Source organism: Lithobates pipiens, unplaced genomic scaffold (assembly GCF_037356315.1).
Source record: "Lithobates pipiens isolate NorthernLeopardFrog02 unplaced genomic scaffold, aLitPip1_a1.2 Scaffold_13, whole genome shotgun sequence".
In the NCBI taxonomy this organism is placed as follows: domain Eukaryota; kingdom Metazoa; phylum Chordata; class Amphibia; order Anura; family Ranidae; genus Lithobates; species Lithobates pipiens.
The window spans coordinates 307,486,111-307,509,663 of NW_027507718.1; the positions used below are offsets into that span (position 1 = coordinate 307,486,111).

General features: G+C 43.9%; 1 protein-coding gene across 1 annotated transcript in view; it reads left to right on the forward strand.

Annotated features, from left to right (window-relative positions):
• The window catches only part of LOC143974978 (uncharacterized), a 67,832-nt gene that overhangs the window by 26,142 nt on the left and 18,137 nt on the right, over window positions 1-23,553 (forward strand). The window contains exons 4-5 of the mRNA XM_077476879.1: window positions 15,658-15,720; window positions 22,546-22,688. Coding sequence (XP_077333005.1) covers window positions 15,658-15,720; window positions 22,546-22,688 — 206 coding nt within the window. The remainder of the gene's footprint in view (window positions 1-15,657; window positions 15,721-22,545; window positions 22,689-23,553) is intronic.

The window sequence follows — 23,553 nt, forward strand, 5'->3', positions numbered from 1 at the left end:
TTCAATGAAGTCTAATGCCGCATACACACGATCGGACTATCCGGCGGACAAACCGCCGGACTTTGCAGTGGAGGTCCATCAGATTTTCCGAACGAGCGGACCTGCCCACACACGACCAGACTTTTCCAGTGGACTAGGTCCGGTGGACAAGCCGCCGGACTATGGCGGGAGTCCGCCGGACTTTTGAAATGAATGGACTTGCCCACACACGGAGAAAAGTCCGTTCATTTTCTCACCAGGTGAATGGGTAGGGGTACATCGTACCCCATACTCATTCACATAGGGTCGGGGGCCAAAAGGGGGCTCCCAGATTCCGATAAGCCCCGCAGACCCCCGACAACCAATGGCCAGGGTTGTCGGAAAGAGGCCCTTGTCCTCGCCAACATGGGGACAAGGTGCTTTGGGGTGGGAGGGCCGCAGGCCCCCCACCCTCCCCAAAGCACCCCCCAATGTTGAGAGCACCCGGCCTGGTATGGCTCAGGAGGGGGGGGGCACTCGCTCGTCCCCAACCCCTTTCCTGACTGAGTTCCTGACCAAGTCCGGCGAACAATTTTGAATCAAAACTTCTTTCTAAGTCCGCCAGACTTTTGGAAAGAAAAAGTCCGCTGGAGTCCACACATGGGCGGATTGTCCGGCGGACTCTGGTCCGCCGGATAGTCTGATCATGTGTACACGGCACAAGAAACACATAAATAGTCAATGAGGGACTCCACCTAAAGGGGGTTAATTTACTAAAACTGGATAATGCAAAATCTGGTGCAGATCTGCATAGAAACCAATCAGCTTCTAGGTTTCTTTGTCAAAGCCTAAATGAACAAGCTAACGTTATGTATGAACAGACAATCTGTCTGCTCTCCCCTCAGAGAACCGGAAACTGTGTGTTTACACACACAGATCCTGATTCTCCATGGGCTCCCGCGAATGCTCGGGGCACATAATCACGACCACCGGGCACTCACATCGGCTCCATGGGCGAACAGGGGGGCGCGCGCACGTGCCTCTGGCGGCACGCATGTGCCCCCTAGTGGCCGTCTATGTTACCAACGTAACATGCCAGCGTTTCGTGCAGCCGAGCCATGTTGCCCCAGTACAACTGCGACGGCTGGTTGGCAAGCGGTTAAAGGGCAAGTGGATTGTTACTGAAAACTATATTGTATAGTTGAATTGTATAGGGCCGTAATGAGAATGGAGGAGAAAGAATGACACAATTTACATCAACGGTGTGCATTTTTGGCCAGAGTAAATGGGCAGGAGATGATAATCTAATCTTGTTCTTCTGAAATTCTGAAGTTCTGAAATGTAAAAAAAAAGCTAGCAATCAGATTTACTTGTAACCACAGAGAATGTTCACTGTGTTTTTTTTTTTTTTTTTATATATATTATTACCAGTTTATAAAGGCATGAAACAGCAACACTAGAAAAAGCTGGAATGTACCTAAAAAGTCCTTTTTTATAGGAGTGTATAAAATGTTGAATTCAATTATTGCTCTATGTGGAATCTGCACATTCCATGGAATTTTCTGAAACTGGCATTATACTAACTTTTCCATATCCAGACATTCACTAGACTTTTTAAGATGTACAGATGCTGTCAATTGACTGAAATTCTAACCGGAACTAGTATGATAATTTGTGGGCTATTCCAGTAAAACTGAATGTATAATTGGCAAGTATCTCAAATCCCACTGCTTACTATTTGTGTTTCACAACAATACAATAATGTGGTTGTTTAACAGGGACTTTTGACTTAAATTCATATTATTCTAGTTATACAATATCCACAACTGAAGAGGGTTATGCTATTACTGTACTAGTCTGTATTTCATGTTTCCTCTTTATGCTGGTTCTGCTTTTTCTCTTGAATCAAAGGGCATTCTGTCCACATACCAACTATAAGCCCTTGTACACACGGTCGGACATTCTGACAACCAAATCCGTCTAAATTTCATCTGACGGATTTTTTCCGAAACTGGTGTTGCATACACACGGTCGGACAAAGTTGTCGGAAAATCCGATCGTTCATAACATGACGTTATTTCGTTACGACGGGACTACGTTCAGGCTAGTAGCCAATAGCTTTGGTCTAGGAATTTGATCTGAGCATGTGTGGCACTTTGTCTGATCGGAATTCTCTGCAAACGATCGGACAAAGTCCGATCTAATCATGTTGTCAGAAAATTTTATGGCCCAGCTCTAAAACTTTGTCGGTCGGATATTACGACGGAAACAGTCTGATGGAGCCCACACATGGTCGGATTATCCGACAACATGGTCCGATCGGACATTTTCTGTCGGAATGTCCGACCATGTGTACAAGGGCTAACAGTACTTCTACTACCTGCTCTTATACTCACAGCATAAATGTACTACTAAAAATAGTAGAGGAAAATTGGATGGGCAAAGCTACATGCTAATGCCCAGTACACACGATCGGAAATTCCGCTAGCAAAAGTCCGATGTGAGCTTTCGGTCAGAAATTCCAACCGTTTGCTTTGCTTTTTGTTTTTCATCTGACTTTTGCTGCTGGAATTTCCGCCTGCAAAAGATTGAGAGCAGGTTCTCCTATTTTTCCGACAGAAAAAATTCAGATCGAAAATTCTGATCGTCTGTAGCAATTCCGACACGCAAAATTCCTACGAATGCTCAAAAACAATTCGATGGATGCTTAGAATCATTGAACTTCATTTTCTCGGCTCATCGTAGTGTTGTACATCACCACGTTCTTGACGATCGAAAGTTCAGAGAACTTTTGTGTGACCATGTGTATGCAAGCTAAGCTTGAGCAGAATTCCGTCGGAAAAACCATCCAAGATTTTTCAGACGGAAATTCCTCTCGTGTGTACGGGGCATAAGGATTATTTTCTGCACCAAGAGCTCTACATCAGATATTATCAGTGCTTCCCAATACCAAAAGCTATCAGAATTTTGATAATTGGTGCAGTCCAGTGAGTTCTCACCAATCCAATAATTGTAACATAGACACCATAACTGAAGATGTCACATTTCCAGTAATGGATATAATTTACTAAGTAAATAAAAAAAATAAAAAAAGACAATTCAGTAAAAATCTCAATTACTATATACACGTCTTAAATTGGGTTCATTTTTCCCATCCTGACAGTAGGATTGTAAGCTAACTTTTAAGAATACACAACCGCGTGTGGATTATATGTAAACCAATATTTGATATTGTTTCAGAAATACTCAACTTTTTTAATTATTAGAAAAAGACGTGTGCGCATTGGGTATAAAAAGGATCATTAGCAAAAGCTGTCTGGAGAAAGATATGTCCATGTGATCAGATAGCCTTAGTACCTTCTGTATGTCAAACTGATTGGTGTAAAGTGATAGTCGGAAGTAAAGTTGCAGAGCAGTGACATCTGTTTATAACCATTACTAAATAAAGAACTTCAAAGGATTATCCTGTAGACCATATTTCAGGATGTTGGCCGTACTCCTAATTCTCCACTCTAGCGGTATGAGGTGTTGTTACTTGTAACTACTCACTGAAAATGGAGATAAACAAGCAATACATTTTAGACTAATGTTGTCATTGGCTGCAACAATAAGTAGATTAGGAATAGATTATCAATCTTGCTTGCCATCAAATACCTATCTCGCTCAGAAATATGTACTTAGCACACAGAGAAGATTGACTTGATTGTATTTCCCCCATGGACGATCATTTAATATTAATTAAAGGTATTATTTGTTGATCAAATCGCCCATCTACTGCAATAGATTTCAAAAACTGAATTGGCGCATACACATGACCGGACTTTTAGACGAACTTGGTCCGGCAGACTGGAATTCGTCGGACAATTTGATCGTGTGTGGGCTCCAGTGGACTTTTTGTTCCCAAAAGTCAGACAGAACTAGAAATAAAACTGTCTTCAAATCTTTCCGACACACTCGAGTACGAAAAATCCAGTTGTCTGTGTGCCGATGGACTAAAACCAACGCTAGGGCAGCTATTGGCTACTGGCTATGAACTTCCTTATTCTACGTCATCACGTTACAATCTGTCAGACTTTTTGCATGATCGTTGGATTGTCCGCCGGACCAAGTCCACCAAAAAGTCCGGCCGTGTGCACGGGGCATATCCGTACATGTCTGGACAATCTCTTTTGATTGCCTTTATTTTTGTTTAAAATGGTTGATGGTTGTATTATTGGTATGGCAGAGAACACAAAAATGGGATAATCCACCATACCAACTTTAAGCTATTAAAATGTACTTTCACCCCTACTTCCCCTACTTCCATACAACCAACTTTCCACCTGCTCTCCCATTTTTGTAGAGAGTGATGTTGATGCTTGGCAGTGTGATATCTGTTGGCTGCAAAGCTTTCCAAATATTAAAAAGCCTGTTTTTGCAATAAGATCTCCTAGAAAATTATGCTATACCACACACATATGCAATATGTGCAAGCTACCAACATACTGAAAATGCATTTACATCGCTTTTCTGCAGTCAAAACAAAATAGATAGGCCAAGAATGAGACTGAATAGTAAAGGCACTGCATTTCACTGATCAGGTCACCCCAGTGTTGTCTCCTCTAATCAGAAAGCTCCAGTTATTGGATTTCTTGCATTATAAAATGTAGTAAATTCTAAGATTTTATAAATGACCATATAAATATACACTCTATTACCAAAAGGATTGGGATGCCTGCCTTTACACGCACTTTAATGGCATCCCAGTCTTAGTCCGTAAGGTTCAATATTGAGTTGGCCCAATCTTTGCAACTATAATGCCACATACACACGATCACACGTTCCGACAACAAAATCCATAGTCAAGTTCCTCCACCCCAAACTCGCTCATCCATGTCTTTATGGGCCTTGCTTTGTGCACAACTCCATATTTGGCTAACTCCATATTGAACCCTACAGACTAATGCCCCATACACACGTTCGGACATTCCGACCACAAAATTCGTCAGATTTTTTCAGACGGATTTTGGCCGAAACTTGTCTTACAAACGGTCGCACAAAGGTGTCGGAAAATCCGATTGTTCGGAATGAGGTGACGTACAAAACCTATGATGGGACTACGTAGAGGCCAGTAGCCAATAGCTTTCGTCTCCAAATTTTTTCTGAGCATGCGTGGCACTTTGTGCGTTGGAATTCTCTACACACGATCGGAAAAAGTCTGACTGTATGTATATATACAGTGTGTATGTGTGTGTATATGTATGTATGTATGTGTGTGTGTATGTGTGTGTGTGTGTGTGTATATGTAAGAAGGCCAGTATGGTGGCCTGAATTTATGGGAGGAGCCCGGGGGGTATTTAACCAGCCCACTCGCCTGTGGTCTTTGTCGGTTTCCTGTGCGCAATACTACGTCACTAGGCCGACTACTCGAATTTCGTTGCCGTTCGGAAAACTTCTCTCTACCAGAAGTCTCGTGGTTTTCGTTCCCGTTCGTGTTTTGTACAACGTCTCTGGCTCGACTGCCGCAGGTAAGGGTCTCGTTTGACCTTACTTTACTAAAACTTTTCATTTTTGACTATCGTAAAACTTGAAATATCTCGAGTCATTCGTTACGAAACCGGGTCGTTTGTCACTCAAAACGCACCATTTTCGCAGCGCCCTTCATTTCACGGGCCTCATTTCAGTAGGAATTGCTCGAAGAAAAAACTTCACTGTTTTCGTAAATTGTTGTGTTATCTGCCTCATCACCGTGTTCCACAGATAAATCGTTGCCAGTCGCACCTCACGGCACAACGATTCGTACCTCTGCCACAGCTGGCTCACATAGGTCATTTCATCATTTCACTAATTTCTGTCACTCACCGCGCCCCGATTCGAATCCAGTCGCATTCGCTTAAATGCGACGGTTCGTTCCGGTGTGCCCCAGTTGCTCGGCCTCATTTCAGTACATGCTCCAGAAACCGCTCGTTGCTAATCGATCGGGTCTCTGTCATGGGAATCATTTCACTGTCACCTATCGCGTTCCGAATCGAAACCAGTCGCATTTCTCAAAACGCACGGGTTCGATCAACGTGTCCCAGTTGCGTTGGCCTCATTTCAGTACATGCTCTAGAGCCCGCTCGTTGACGGTCGCAGGCTGCGTCCTCTCTGATTCGTAGCTCGATCATGGGAAACATTTCATTGTCACGTAATGCGTTCAGTTAGAATCCGGTCGCATCCCTGTGCATCGATTCGTCCGGACGGCCCCAGGTATTTTTTCAGCCTCATTTCAGTGCATGCTCCAGAGACCAGTCGGTTCCATTCGCAGTTCGTGGCCAGCCGATCCAGGCCTCTGTCATGACAGAAGTTGTTCATTTCATTTCACTGTCACGCTCCGCGCTCCGGTTCGAATCCAGTCGCACATACACATGCACCGATTCGTTCCGGTTCGCCCCAGGTTATTTCCCACATTTCAGTACATGCTCCAGAGTCCGCTTTGTTGTCAGTCGCACTTGCGACGCGACCATTTCGTGCCTCTGTCATGGCAAATCATGCTTCATTTCACTGTCACTTACAGCGCTCCGACTCGAATCCAGTAGCATCCGTGATGCATCGATTCGGTTCGGCGTGCCCCAGAGGGAACGGCCACATTTCACTTTTTCCAACAGGTTGCCTTATTGTACGGTCACAACTACAGCACTTATTTACGCTCCCGCATTGGACACGGGTCATCTCGCACTTCGTCCTTTACGCATATGATACGTCGGATTGGGACAGCAAAAAAAAAAAAGGAGAAAAAAAAAAATGATGATGATAAATAAATGGCGGTGATAAAAAAGGAGTGGTGGCGGGAAAATGTCTACTCAACGGTGCACTTCGGTCGTGTTAGCCAGCCGTTTACGTCACTCTTCAGTTTACTTGTTAGGTTCCTCACCAATTGTCATCTGTTGTTTCTCTCTCCAGGTCAGTCAAGTTCAGTAGGTCCACCCTGCACCAGCTTGGACGTTATCTTCCCAGGTAAAAAAAAAAAAAGTGGGGGAGAGAAGGGAAGGCGTGGAAAATGCGACAGCAACCATGCTGGCATATATATGTATGTGAAGGCTGGTGACAATATATATATATATATATATATATATATATATATATATATGTATATGTATACACGTTCGTTCCCGCCTTAGTGCTCAGCAAATAGGTGGGTTCGCTTGGTAAAATAGAGAAACAGTCTTGACTTATGTCATGCTCTATAGGTTCCGGTCGTCCATCCTTCGTCCCCAAAGAGATAGGACATCACTCCTAGGGCACGATTTACCTGGAGCCATGTCCCAACTAGGCAGCGAAGACCTTACCGCCCCCTTGTCTCCTCGCCCGCCTTCAGTGAGCGACAGCGTACAGTTCTTTAGGGGTTGGACTATCCCCAGGCTGACAGCGGAGCTGAGACGCAGGGGCATTCCCTTCCCCGCTACGTCTAGGAAGGCAGAGCTTTTCAGGCTCCTCTCTACCCCACCAGCTACGGCCGGGCCTAGTACCCCGCCTCAGGCTACGCTCCAGTCCATCTCAGTGGCTATAGGCCAACTGCACGCTATGGTGTCGTCCCTAACCAATACGGTCACGGACGTCCAGGCCAGAGTGACGCTCCTAGAAACTCTCCCAGCCACAACCACCCCTGTTCCGGTTCCAGTCCCGTCACCACTGCCGACAGGTAACGAAGGAACATGTCCCGTGGTCTGTCCAGCACATCTGGTGCCGGCCGGCATAAGGAAGGACATCTTGGACGGCAAGGATGTCAACCTGGCCTCCCTGCTCATTTCGGTACATGACCTTGCAGAAAACAAGGCTTACTCCTGGGGAGACGTCTCCGTAGTCCTGAAAGCTAAGGACCCCAGGCTGAATCGTAAACTTTCCATCCCAGAGTTTGCCCTAGCCTTTGGGATGCTGAGAGACGTCATTTGCTCAGCATCCCCTGCCAGGAGGGAAGAGCTGGATTTGTACCTCCACACGGTAGTGGACCTAGGATACAAATACGGAGGCTTTTCCTTTTACGACTATCATCGGTCATTCTCAGCCAAGGCAGCCGCTAAACTGGCACAGTTCCAGTCACCCACAGACTGGAGCCTTATGGACACGGAACTGTTCTGTCGGCATTTTGCCGGCCTTCGTTCACCCCTGTGTGCCATCTGCCAGTCCTCCATCCATACCGCTTCCTGGTGCGCCAACATACCGGTTAGTCGCCCGGTAGAGTTCCCCTCCACCTCTGGTGCAGCCCTAGGCCAATCAGGCCCTGCGCCAAAGAATCAAGTAGACAAATTTGGACGTACGGTCCGAACCGTAGGGGGAGCGGCCATCTGCAATAATTATAACTACGGCTCGTGCAATTTTAGCCAGTGCCGCCTACTGCACATCTGTGTCGTATGTCACAGAGCGCACCCCAGAAATTTGTGCGAGGTCAAAGCACACAAGGGCTCATGACTGAGCCGCATAGACGTCCTATGCTTGGGCTTCTACCTAACTATGCACCCCACTCCTTCACTAGCCACCTTCCTCATCGGTGGCTTCACGACAGGCTTCCACACCGGCCTCATCTCCCTACCCCACCAGACCTACGAGTGCAGAAACCTCCGCTCAGCAGCCTCTGATGAGCAAGCCATTGACCAACTGCTGCAGAACGAGGTGGAACGAGGCTTTGTCATAGGTCCCTTCTCACAGCCCCCCTTCAATATGTGGAGAGTTAGCCCTATTGGGCTTGTCAAGGGCAAATTTTCTAATAAAAATCGTTTGGTGTACGACCTGTCTGCGCCTCGTTCTTCCCACATTCCCAGCTTAAACTCCTTGATTCCTTCCGAAGAGTTCTCATTAAAATACGCCTCGGTGGACATGGCGATTCAGGCCATCCTTAAAGTAGGCACAGGTGCGTGGCTGGCCAAAGCCGACATATCCGACGCCTTTAAACTATTGCCTATCCACCCGTCCCTCTGGTGCTGGCACGGAATTAAATGGAGAGATCAATATTATTTCGCCATTATTTCGTTTGGCTCTAAAAGCAGCCCGTGGCTGTTCGACACATTCGCGCAGTCTCTCGAGTGGATTCTCCTGCACAAAGTTGGTTGTCAGCAAGTTATCCACTACTTGGATGACTTCCTGTTGATCGAACAGCCAGGCACACCTCCAAGGGACCTCGACAAATTAAGGACCGTCTTTGGGAACCTCAATGTTCCCATCGCTGAACATAAGGTGGACGGGCCCGCGCAATCAATCACCTTTCTCGGAGTCAGTCTAGACACCAGCTCCATGCAGGCCAGCCTGCCCCTCGACAAACTGACCCGCATCAGGGCAGTTCTCCACGAGTTCACCCACACCAGGGGATGTACAAAGAGGCAGCTACAGTCGCTGTTGGGCATGCTCAACTATGCCATGCGTATAATTCCGCAAGGTCGCTCCTTTGTCTCACGCCTGTTGGTCTACCTTTCTCAGGCACAAGACCCGGATCAAATCCTATGCCTAGATACCGCAGCCTTAGCAGACCTGTCGATGTGGGACGAGTTCCTGTCCACCTGGAACGGTATCTCTTTGTTCATCCTGTATATCTCACCTCTCTCGCCACAGGTAGTGACAGATGCCGCGGCCTCCACAGGGTTTGCGGCAATTTTTGGCCACCATTGGTTCCCCGGACCCTGGCCTTCTCAAATACTCAGGATCCCTGGGTTTAGTCAGTCGTCATCCCTTTTCGAGCTCTACCCCATGGTAGCGGCTGCCCAGCTCTGGGGTCATACCTGGACAGGACAAACTGTAGGTTTCACCACCGACAACCAGGCCACAGCCGAAATTGTCAACAAGGGCAGGTCCAAATCTCTCTCCGTGATGTCCTTCCTACGCAGGCTGGTGCAGCCGTCTCTGCAGCATCAGTTTAATGTTTACTGCACGTTTATCCCAGGAAAGTACAACTGTGCAGCTGACGCATTGTCCCGCTTTAATTTCCTGTCCTTCTTTCAGCAGGTTCCCAGTGCAGATACGGTCTCAGCTCCTATCCCGCATTGGTCTCAGTTGACCCTGGACTAGAGCCACATCTACATAGAGCCACTCAGCTCATCAACCATTCACTATCGGACAATACTCTGAAAGCCTACCGGGTAGCCTGGAAGGCGTTCAATACATTTCTGCTTGCCTCAACAGTAGGCACCCCCCACAGACGCTAGGCACATACTAGCCTTCACCTCATACTGCCATAATCAACTGGCCTTGTCATTCAACACCATCCGCTTATACTTAGCTGGCATACAGCACTTCCTCTCACTTCAGGATCCTACCAAGCCGTTCATCTTCTCGTCCCACGCGATCCGAGCCATCCTGCGCGGCATCCAGAAGCAACAGCCGCCAATAAAAGTCAAACGGCTCCCCATCACCAGTTCCATCTTCAGGGACATGTCCACCATGCTTACCAGTTACCCCTTCGGTGTTCTCCCCAGTCTGGTCATACAGGCAGCCATTTACCTGGCCTACTATGGCTTCCTACGGCCCAGCGAGTTCACTCATAACAGCCCACATACTCCAGTCCTTCACAGACGTCATCTGCTCCGTCACCAGGACCACTTCATCCTCCACCTCTCGGTAACCAAGACCCAGCAAACAGGCACCGGCGTAGATATCCACCTCTACAAAACCAACAACGCCTGGTGCCCGGTCGCTGTGCTTACACAGTTACTCTCTCGGTTACCCGAGCTCCCGGACTCTAGCCCTCTTTTGCCCTTCCCGGTAAAACCGTTAACGAACTGCCAGTTCATTAACCATGTTAGGATTCTCCTCCGCAACTTGCTCCTCAATCCCGGTGAGTATTCCGGCCACTCCTTCCGCATCGGAGCAGCTTCATCCGCATCCTGGCACGGGGTCCCGGACCACGTCATCAAAAGATTGGGCAGGTGGAAATCGGCCTGCTTCACTCGGTACATCCCTAACCCACAGGTAGAGATGTCTCGAGCATTCACTCAACTTGCTCAATAAAGGTTAAGCTGGAAACAATAAAACTCTCTTATCCCTACCTAAGTGTTTTGCCCCCTTATTTTGGTATACCGTCCATTAGACCAGGGCACACTTTCAGGTCCATTTCATATAGGGTATCTCATGATAAATTTGTATTGTTCGGATACGTATCGGTCATAGGGCTTCAGCCATAAGTAAGAAGGCCAGTATGGTGGCCTGAATTTATGGGAGGAGCCCGGGGGGTATTTAACCAGCCCACTCGCCTGTGGTCTTTGTCGGTTTCCTGTGCGCAATACCCACCCTCCCATCCCCTTTTTTAGGGCATTTATCAAAACATTTCTCTTCAAACACATTCATTTCTAATTACTGGGTATGCCCCCTTATTTTGGTATACCGTCCATTAGACCAGGGCACACTTTCAGGTCCATTTCATATAGGGTATCTCATGATAAGTTTGTATTGTTCGGATACGTATCGGTCATAGGGCTTCAGCCATAAATATATATATATATATATATATATATATATATATATATATATATATATATATATATTATAATATCATTTATTTTTTCCTAACAAAGCAAGCCGCAAGGCTGTGGTGGAATTAACTCACTGGAGGATTTACTGCTCTACAGAACTCTTTCAGATTCCTGGATATACTTAGCAATAAATTAAACACATGTAGATGTAAACTCCATGTATTTGCATTCCTGTTGCCTGTTGAATACAGCAGTCCACCTCTCCAGGGGATGAATGTACACTAACAGCATCAGAAATGGAAATACATCTTGACATTTGTTGTTACCATGTGCATACTCTGCGCAGATACAATTTGGGTCATTTAAACATTTTTACAGGTCATATACAATATATCATTGTTAATTGACAATACTGAATTTGTTTTGTGTTACATAATTGAAACAATGTTCCAAGCAATGTAAGCAGCAGATTATCAAAAGATAAAGATATACTAAAGAAAAAAAGACATGTGCTATTAAAGTGAAGATATCATTAAAGTTCAAATGTGATAAGAATCCCTAGAACACTTATCAGATTTAAAGCGGAGGTCCACCCTAAAATGGACCTCTGCTCATCGGAATCCCCCCCCCCCCTTCCGGCGCCACAATTGGCACCTTTCAGGGGGGAGGGGGGTGCAGTTACCTGGATAATCCAGGTAACTGCACCCACTTCCAGGATAGCTGTCTGCGGAAAGGGGCGTAGATTACGCCCCTTTCCGCAACTGCCCGCCCCTTTGCGCAAGTGCCCCGCTGCCTGCTGGGAAACACACAGTTCCCAGAGGCAGCGGGGACCGTCCGGACTGCGCCACGCGGCTCGCGCATGCGCAGTAGGGAACCGGGAAATGAAGCCGAAAGGCTCCATTTCCTGATTCCCATACCCAAGATGGCGGCGGCAGGACCCGACAGACGACCTAGCGATCGGCTTCGGGTGCCGACATCGCGGGCGCGCTGGACAGGTAAGTGTCACTATTTTAAAAGTCAGCAGCTGCAGTATTTGTAGCTGCTGGCTTTTAAAAAAAAAAAAAACGCGGAGTCCCGGTGGACTCCCGCTTTAATAACTCACAATAAACTCCCAAGAAATAAAAACTGCTCCAGCTGCTAGATGGTCTAGATCGGTGGTCTCCAAACTGTGGTCCAGGGGCCGGATGAGGCCCTTCGCTTGCCTTTTATCCGGCCCTTGGGGCAACATTCCCAATCACACCAACAATGGGGTGCTATTCCTGCCACTGACGCCAGCAATGGGGTACTATTCCTCCCACTGTTACCAACAATGGGGCAATATTCCCCCCATTACAACTAATGATAAGGTATTGCTTGCTCCCATTAACGGCATGGCATTTTCTACTCTCACCAGCCACAGCCTGGCCCCCCTAAAGCCTGAAGGACAGTAAACTGGCCCTTTGTTTAGAAAGTTTGGAGATTCCTGGTCTAGATTAAATGGGTTTTGGCTACCAATCGTTAGTGCAGAGTCAAAATGTCACAGTCAACAGTGTAATAAGAGGTTTAGCAAGGTTGTCGTGGGAAAACTTAGGAGACATTGCGATTCTTAATGGCACCTGGTGCAACTTTGCTGCTGTCAATAGCGGTAAAATCGCACCGCACAAAGCTTGTCGCTCAAAAAGGAGTAAAAAGACGCAGGAGCTTATTTTGGACAACAGCGTTGCCATGTTAAATCACACCGTGATTGGGGTGTCATTAAATAGTAATGGCACCGCAAACGCACCCCACGGTTTGCCACGATTCTGGAATCGTGCGCAGAATCGATTGAGTTCTACCCATGATTCCACAATGCCTAGGTGTGAATCTTATGTACCAGTTATAGTAAAACGCAGTGTCACTTCGTACTGTGTATATGTAAAAGTCTCTCTCTCTCACTCTCTCACTCTCTCACTCTCTCACTCTCTCACTCTCTCACTCTCTCACTCTCTCACTCTCTCACTCTCTCACTCTCTCACTCTCTCTCTCACTCTCTCACTCTCTCCCATGAATGCCACATTCATTGCTGGTATCATTATTTTCTGAATAGAATTGTTCATAGCACAGAATCTTGAATGCCAACCCTAGAAGCCCCAGTGAGATGCCTTAAAATCTATCTGCATTGGGTTTTATAACAGTTTAAATTCAGTGAACCTCAGCACAGTTACAGCATGGCCATGTTGCTCTAATTTGACAGGAATTACACTTTTATTTATTTATTATGGGTACTTATATAGCGCCATCCATTTACACAGCACTTTACATATATTCTACATTCACATCAGTCCCTGCCCTCAAGGAACTTACAATCTAAGGTCCCTAAATCCCATTTCTCATATAATAGGACATACTAAATGTACTTAAGAAACAATCGTATCCATAAGTCATATCTAGAGAGAAACACAGGGTGCAATGATGCATTAGTAGGAGAAACGTTAACATGGTTGTAAACCCTTACATATACCCAGTGAAGTGACTAACCTCAGGTGATACACAGAGATTAAACAAATACTCCTACATAAGTTGTACCTGTTTATCTGCAGTCCTCTCTCCTCTACAGACATTCAAAGTCCAGAGTTTACACAGCTTGTCTGAGCTTCCAGAAAGCAGGGGGCGGAGAGCTGAAGCTCGACCCTGCAGAGCTTAGTGAGTCACTAAGTGAGTCACTGCAGTCGCTAAGGCTGTCAATCACAGGCTGTGAGCTGGAGCTCCCTCCCCATTACCATTTTTTCTCTTGAGGCAACAGACATAAATGCCACTCAGTGCAGTAAAGCAATAAAACAATGTAGACACCTACATATATAAACAGATGGTGTAGCACATATCCATGTGTAACAAGCACATTCTACTGCTTGAGTATGTCTTTTGCAAATATCTCCTAAACCGTGTAGGTTTAGTAGATATTTCTTGCACCTACAGGTAAGCCTTAATCTAGGCTTACCTGTAGGTAAAAGTGGTCTGGTACAACCACTTTAATACTAAGCTCCAAAACAACCATTGCCTGAGCAGAAGAATTACCACTAGGGCCTAGGCAATTTTCAAAGGCGAGGAGACTGAAGGTTGCTGCAGGTATGTGCAGCCACTGCTGAGTGAGCAGTTTTTATTATTCCTAAAGTGACAGAACACTATGTACAGTCTGGGCCAAGGAGCTAAAGGACTCCATGTGAACAAATGTAGGTCATAATTTGAAAAATAATACAAATTTTGTGTCTGTTTGTCAGTGCTATTGCCTGTTGTAGGTCAGGTCCACTGCTCCCTGGCAGTATGATTATGCCAGATTTTTGCATCTCAGAGCGGTACATTATTTTGCATGGAAAATTGGTGTTTTATATTGTAGGCCTGTAATTCTTAGGAATTACTCACTTAAATCTGTCCAAACAAGAGTCTAGTAGGCATCCCGGGTATGATAAAGTTTGAAACACAAAATCAAAAATTTTAATATAATAAATAACTATAAATAATTATCAAAAATAATAATGATAAAATGTATTCAATTATGTAATCAAATCAAAAACACAGAAATTTGCTCAGTTGCAGAATTGTCGCTGTCATTACTTTCAGTGTTTGATGAGACGGATTTCTCCACAAATCGCTATCGCTATGCAAGTGATTCTAATTTACTATCACTGTTTTCTAGCTGGTCTAAAACCACTTTTGACGCAAAGGGACACTTTTTGGTTGCCATGGACAATCTCAAGTTTCCAGGCAGAGAGAACTATATATATATATATATATATATATATATATATATATCGCACTAGGGACAAAAGGGAGCTGAAATTATTTGATACAGTAATGTAATCAGTAAGATTACAGTGTACTGTATGTATTATGCTTTTTGCACTTTTTGAATTTGGCACTGGGCTCCATCCCCATGTGTCATGACGCTCTCAGGGAATAGAGCCTGACACAGTGATATATCGAGCAGAGGACACAGCTCGCACACACAGCGTGGAGACATCGCAGGATCCTGGGGACAAGGTAAATAACTTTGCCTGGATCCTGTGATGCGATCCCGAGTGTGGCTCGGAGTTACTGCTTTTGGTAATGAAAATTTGCCCCGAGCCACACTCGGGATTACCACTAGGGAGGTTAAACTGACCTTTGGTTTTCCAATCCAAACATCTGTACTCGTACATATTGCATTCGCTGTATAGTTGCTGGCAAACAAGAGTGCAATGAATGATTGGTATTTAAAGTCTCATTTAGAACTTTTGCCATAACATCCTAAAAAAATCTGATGATAAAAGTTAACTTTCTTTCCTTGCAGACTCCATTACATTTAGCTGTGTTAAGTGGAAATCTCCCTACTGTCCAGTTGCTATGCGAACAAGTAAGTAAAACTGAATAGGCTAATAAATCTGTGAAATTGGATTTACATGGAATCCTAGAGGTCCTTGTTTATTTGTGACCTCTTCTAATTACATATCTCTTAAAGTAGAACTATAGGCAAACCTTTTTTTTTCTTTGGATAGAGCAAGGGAGGGTTATAACCATCAGGTCTTTTTTTAATAACCATCTGTGTCCCATTGCAGAGATTTCCCTTCACTTCCTGTCCCATAGCCAAACAGGAAGTGAGAGGAAATCCGTGCAATTTAAGGGAATTCCTAGGGGACCCCCAGGTCTACAGAACTAATGTCCTCATTGGAAGATATCCTATCTATTACTTTTCTGGGGACAACCCAAAATTTGTAATTCTCTTTTACTTTCAATTTGCGCAAGCTATTAAAAAAAAAAACTTTAAAGAAAATGCCTTTTAGTTATATTTTAAAGCTTTCCTGAACTTGAGTCTATACATTTTAGATTTTACTCGCAGCACTACCTGCTGGCAAAATCTAGAATTCTAGTAAAATCATTAAAAACGCATTTAGGGAGTGACTAAAGCAGGGGCGCCCAACTGCTGGCCCGCGGGCCACATGAGGCCCGTGGTGCCCTCTGATGTGGCCTGCCACCTCCTGTTCTGGGATGGCAGGTCGGCAAGCCCAGATCACGGGTTCCCGACCCACCATCCCCAAGCATTAGTGTGAAGAGTCGGCGCAATCGGAAGCAGAGCCAATGCTTCCTGTATAGCGCCAGCTCATGTCATAGGAGGAGTGATACCAAATGTACTCCGCCTGTGACAGGAGCATTACAGGAAGCATCAGCTCTGCAGCCACATGCTTCCTCCAGCACCGGCTTCTGTCACGCTAATGCTCGGGGATGTTGGGTCGGGAATCAGCCAGCAGTACCCGCCAGCATTACCCACCAACAATATCCACCAACAGTAACTGCCAGCAGTACCCACCAACAGTACCAGCCAGCAGTACCCGCCAGCAGTACCCATCAGCAGGTTATCACAAGGTTATCAGCAGGTTTATCACAAGTTAATATTATATGCCTTCCTAACTATTTATTTAGTAAGGCTAGCAGCATAAGGATTAAAAATAGTTAATCTTGATTGAGAGAGGTTAATTCCGCTTTTTTAGAAAGTTTTAGCAAATAAAGATGCTAAAGTGATAACTAAAGGATTTTTGGAGCTGATTGACAAACATCAAGGGTAAGTCTTGCATGAATTAAATGTAACAAATGAAAACCATCCATTAACAACTTGAAACAAAGTATACCGTATTCAGAAGATTCTCATGGTCCGCAACATTGTAATTCCTTAGTAACAAAGGAACTCAAATCCCCAGATAGTGTGATACCAATACTGTGATCTGCTTACCTAAAAATCAAGAGATAGGCGTTAAAGAACCCTCTTTACATAAACCGATATAATTTGTAATCTTGCATTCTCATGCCTACTGATAGGAACCTACTTAGACTCGTTATCTACAACCAAATGATTATACTGTGTTTCTTACCATCAGGGCTTTTTTTTCTCAGAGAATAGGTGCAGGAACTCAACCATGCCCACCACACACAAATGCCCACCAAATGGCATCAAATAGTAACTCTTCCCTCTGCATACAACCCCCTCCCTCCACTTCCCTCTTCTACCCCCTCCTTAAAAGCTATACCATCTGTCATAGGTCTTACCTTTGTTGCAATATTAAGCTGAAACACCTATCCGGCTGTAGTACCTCCCAGCATACGATACTATACTACAGTCACTTGTAAGGGAGATCATGCAGTAGGAGCATCAACAACTGGTCACCAGGGAACAAAAATGGAGACCACAGATGGTGCCGCCTACCACGCACCCTCTCCTGCCCATGACTGCACTGAACCCTGGGTACCTATTCTGTATCTTCCTTGTCCCTGTCCGGCACTCCCTACTGGGAGATAAGCTATCACTTCTAAATGCAGAAGCTGGACTTTAGTGTTACCAAGTTATAGTGGTGAGCAGGGAGCAGAAGACCTGAGCCAGAGGTGGTGGAACTGAGTTCCAACTAGTTCCTGCTAAAAAAAAGCCCATGCTTACCATTGATTACACTGCATAGTGCCATTTAGATGACGTGTATGAATTTGCAAAAATGTATTTTATTCATATCAAATCACTTGTCAATTTTATATGCCGTCTCTTTGATATGTGTATGTAAAGTATTTATGAGGTCTACAACATGTATGTGTGTATACATATTAAACTTTTTTCACTATGTGCATCATTGTTATGTATTGTCAGACTCAATATGCCAATTAAATATATTTTCTAATTATCTCACCCCCACAAATCAATAGCCTCATTTAAAGTCCCACCTTCCTTTTTTTTCATCCCCTATTTTGTAGATGCTATAACTTGATTTGCGCAAACCAATCAATATACGCTTATTGCGTTTTTTTTTTTACCAAAAATATTTAAAAGAATACATATTGGCCTAAACTGATGAAGAAATTTTTTTTTTTTTTTAAATTTGGGATATTTATTATAGCAAAAAGTAAAAAAAAAAAAAAAATTCCCCAAAATTTTTGTTGTTTTTTTGTTTATAGCATAAAAACAAAACAAAAAAACGCAGAGGTGATCAAATACCACCAAAAGAAAGTTCTATTTGTGGGGGAAAACAATTTTGTTTGGCTACAGTGTCGCAAGACCACGCAACTGTCAGTTAAAGCAACACAGTGCCGTATCGCAAAAAATGGCTTGGTCAGTAAGGGGGATAATCTTCCGGGGCTGAAGTGGTTAACCAAGGGAGGCTGGGGGAAATAAGTTTTAAAAAATGTTTTAGCTTGATGCAATGCAGAGGATGCATTAAGATTTAAAAAAAAAACTTTTTTTCCTTTTAGAGCCACTTTAAGTCCACTATATTGGGCATATCATCAAGTATTATGAGTCAGAAATCAGTCTCCACATGCCCACGTTCTGCAAAATGTTTGGATACTGATATACAGTGCCTTGAAAAAGTATTCATACCCCTTGACATTTTCCACATTTTGTCATGTTACAATCAAAAACATGAATGTATTTTATTGGGATTTTATGTGATAAATCAACACAAAGTGGCACACAATTGTTAAGTGGAAGGAAAATTATAAATGGTTTTAAAAAATTTTATACAAAAAAATATGTGAAAAGTGTGGCGTGCATTTGTATTCAGCCCCCTGAGTCAATACGTTGTAGAACCACCTTTCGCTGCAATTACAGCTGCAAGTCTTTTTGGGGATGTCTCTACCAGCTTTACACATCTGAAATTTTTGCCCATTCTTCTTTGCAAAATAGCTCAAGCTCTGTCCGATTGGATGGAGAGCGTCTGTAATAGCAATTTTCAAGTCTTGCCACAAATTCTCAATTGGATTTAGGTCTGGACTTTGACTGTGCCATTCTAACACATGAATATGCTTATGTCTAAACCATTCCATTGTAGCTCTGGCTGTATGTTTAGGGTAGTTGTCCGGCTGAAAGGTAAACTTCTGCCCCAAGTCTTTTGTAGACTCCAGCAGGATTTCTTCTAAGATTGCCCTGTATTTGGCTCCATCTATCTTCCCATCAACTTTGACCAGCTTCCCTGTCCCTGCTGAAGAAAAGCATCCCCACAACATGATGCTTCCACCACCATGTTTCACGGTGGTGATGGTGTGTTCAGGGATATGTGCACTGTTAGTTTTCTGCCATACATAGCGTTTTTCTTTTAGGCCAAAATTTGGTCTTATCTGACTAGAGCACCTTCTTCCACATGTTTGCTGTGTCCCCCACATGGCTTCTCGCACACTGCAAATGGGACTTCTTATGGCTTTCTTTCAACAATGGCTTTCTTCTTGCCACTCTTCCATAAAGGTCAGATTTGTGGAGTGCACGACTAATAATTGTCCTGTGGACAGATTCTCCCACCTGAGCTGTGGATCTCAGCAGCTACTCCAGAGTCACCACGGACCTTTTGGCTGCTTCTCTGATTAATGCTCTCCTTGCCCGGCCTGTCAGTTTAGGTGGACGACCGTGTCTTGGTAGGTTTGCAGTTTTGCCATACTCTTTCCAATTTTTTCTAATGAAGTGGCTATGGTGTGCAAAAGGTTCAGGCACTTGTGGAAAAATACTATAAAGTTAGGATGGGTTTATAAACAAAAAATAACCAGTTTTTATTTATCAATTGACCCCTTAGTAAACGCACACAAAAACGTGGCCCGCAGTGGCACATCCTACTGATTCTTCACAATCTGGACATGTCCAGCGCCACCCACAGTTCATATCTGGTTCACCGATCTATACTCTGTAGAATACTGGTCAAAAGTGGTCTTCATGAAAGACTTGATAAGTTCAAGTTAGAAATATTCTGCAGTAACAGAAGGCATTTTCATTGCCTAGAGAGGATGGGTGTCTGCGGGCAACAGTGAAGCATGGTGAAAGTTTCCTTAAGGTTTAGGGCTGCATTTTTCGCACATGGATTTATGTTTTTTTGTCAGAATTAAATGGTCTCTTCAATGCTGAAAAGTACAGGCAAATATTTATCCAAAGAGCAGTACCTTCAGGGAGGGGTCTAATCGGTACCAAATTCATTCTTAAACAGGACAATCACCCTGAACATACAACCAAAGTCATAAAGAACTATATGAAGAAAAACCAAAGAGCAAAGAGATTTGGAAGATATAGCCTCCCTTACCCTCCAGAGCCCTGATCCCAACATCACTGAGTCTGTCTGGGATTGCATGAAATGAAATAAGCACCTGACATTAATCTAAATTCATAGAAGAACTGTCATTGGTCCTCCTGGATGTTTGGAACAACCTATATGCCAAGTTCCTTAAAAACTGTGTACAAAAGTGTACCTAGGAGAAGTAATGCTATTTTAAAGGCAAAGGGTAGACACATAAAGGGTGGATTTCATTTAGGCCTTTTTTCTGTTTCTGTATTTTAAAGGTATTTAAATGATAAATATATAAAGTGGTTCATTGCATTATTTTTTAAAGCATCCTTAGCGTTTTTTAATAGGTGCCTGAAACGTTGGCACAGGACTAATATATAAATATATATATATATAAAGTGGTGTGAAAAAGTGTTTGCCCCCTTCCTCATTTCCTGTTCCTTTGCATGTTTGTCACACTTAAGTGTTTCGGAAACATCAAACCAATTTAAACAATAGTCAAGGACAACACAAGTAAACACAAAATGCAATTTGTAAATGAAGGTGTTTATTATTAAAGGTGAAAAAAAATCCAAACCATCATGGCCCTGTGTGAAAAAGTGATTGCCCCCTAAACCTAATAACTGGTTGGGCCACCCTTAGCAGCAACAACTGCAACCAAGCGTTTGCGATAACGTGCAATGAGGCTTTTACAGCGTCCTGGAGGAATTTTGGCCCACTCATCTTTGCAGAATTGTCCTAATTCAGTTACATTAGAGGGTTTTCGAGCATGAACGGCCTTTTTAAGGTCATACCACAACATCTCAATAGGATTCAGGTCAGGACTTTGGCTAGGCCACTCCAAAGTCTTCATTTTGTTTTTCTTCAGCCATTCGGTGGTGGACTTGCTGGTGTGTTTAGGATCATTGTCCTGCTGCAGAACCCAAGTTCGTTTCAGCTTGAGTACACGAACAGATGGTCGGACATTCTCCTTCAGGATCTCTTGGTAGACAGCAGAATTCATAGTTCCTTTTATCACGGCAAGTCTTCCAGGTCCTGAAGCAGCAAAACAGCCCTAGACCATCACACTACCACCACCATATTTTACTGTTGGTATAATGTTCTTTTTATGAAATGCAGTGTTCCTTCTACGCCAGATATACTTGGACACACACCTTCCAAAGAGTTCCACTTTTGTCTCATCGGTCCACAGAATGTTGTCCCAAAAGTCTTGGGGATCATCAAGATGTGTTGTGGAGAAATTGAGACGAGCTTTGATGTTCTTTTTGCTTAGCAGTGGTTTTCTCCTTGGAACTCTGCCATGCAGGCCATTTTTGCCCAGTCTTTTCCTGATGGTGGAGGCATGAACGCTGACCTTAACTGAGGCAAGTGAGGCCTGCAGTTCCTTGGACGTTGTTGTGGGGTCTTTTGTGACCTCTTGGATGAGTCGTCACTGCGCTCTTGGGGTAATTTTGGGCGGCCGGCCAATCCTGGGAAGGTTCACCACTGTTCCATGTCTTCGCCATTTGTGGATAATGGCTCTCACTGTGGTTCGCTGGATTCCCAAAGCTTTGGAAATGGCTTTATAACCCTTTCCAGACTGATAGATCTCAATTACTTTCTTTCTCAATTGTTCCTGAATTACTTTGGGTCTCGGCATGATGTGTAGCTTTTAAGGATCTTCTGGTGGACCTTACTGTGTCAAGCAGCTCCTATTTAAGTGATGCCTTGATTGTGAACAGGTGTGGCAATAATCAGGCCTGGGTGTGGCTATAGAAATTGAACTCAGGTGTGGACAACCACAGTTATAGTATGTTTTAACAAGGGGGGCAATCACTTTTTCACACAGGGCCATAATGGTTTGGATTTTTTTTCACCTTTAATAATAAACACCTTCATTTACCAATTGCATTTTGTGTTTACTTGTGTTGTCCTTGACTATTGTTTAAATTGGTTTGATGTTCCGAAACACTTAAGTGTGACAAACCTGCAAAGGAACAGGAAATGAGGAAGGGGGCAAACACTTTTTCACACCACTGTATGTGTGTGTATATATATATATATATATATATATATATATATATATATATATTATATTTACATATGCTGTTCTATTTTTTTCTTGATCTTACATTTTTATTAATGCTTTTTAAATATACAGTAGAAATCATTTTCTTATTTTACAGGATGGGGTAGAGCTGGAAGGAGAAGATAACAGCAAGAACACTCCACTAAGACTGGCTAAGGGACGTAAATCCAAAGAAATAGTCTCATATCTGAACAAAGCTATCACGCGATCAAAGAATCTCAATGCTAAGTTTGATTGGAGGTATTTTTTTCCACAAAGTTTTATTTGTTATTTTTGTTGATATGCTTTAGATTTTAACATATTTTTTTTAAGTGTTATTTAGACACGTCCCTGCCTCTTGAGTTCCTGTTATTTCCTTTACTAAGAGCAACATTTTCACATATTACCTGCAACACCACCTGCTGGAAAAATTCTGTACTATGGAGCACCCTTCTAGGAGTAATGAACACTATTATGTCTTAGGCTTCAATAAGATGTGCTGTTGCCAACCACCCCCCCCCCCTTAAAGTGGTGTTTCCCCCCAAAAAATAAAATCTGATTAAAATTCCTAAAAAAAAAAAAAAAAAATTGGAAAAAAAAAATGTAAGTCACCTCTAAATGCCTGCTGCTAGGGGATCCCTCGTAGTCTGCCTCCTTCAGTACCCAGGCACCTGACGTCACTTCCCCTCGGTGCAGTCAGTCATCTGGGACACGTGACAGGTCCCAGATGACTGCGCGGCATATCACGGCGCACGGCGCCACTTGCGTATGCGCAGTGGGTGTCCGGCTGTGGCTTCACAGTAAGAATTCCAGCGCCACCGAGCGGAGCGGGGAACGAGCGGGCTTTGTTCCCCCGCATGGCTGGACCCTGGGACAGGTAAGTGTCCAATTATTAAAAGTTAGCAGCTGCAGTATTTGTAGCTGCTGACTTTTAATTTTATTTTTATTTTATTTTTTTTATTTTTTTAAGGGGCACCCCACTTTAATGCGTGACTTTGCACCTGTAAGATGCTTGATCACAATCTTAACAAATTCCCGAGCAGGGTTTTCAAGTTTTTTGGAGAGTATTACTGTATGAGAGAGGCCGAAAGGTCCAGTCTCATACAGAAATAAGAACAGAAAAAGA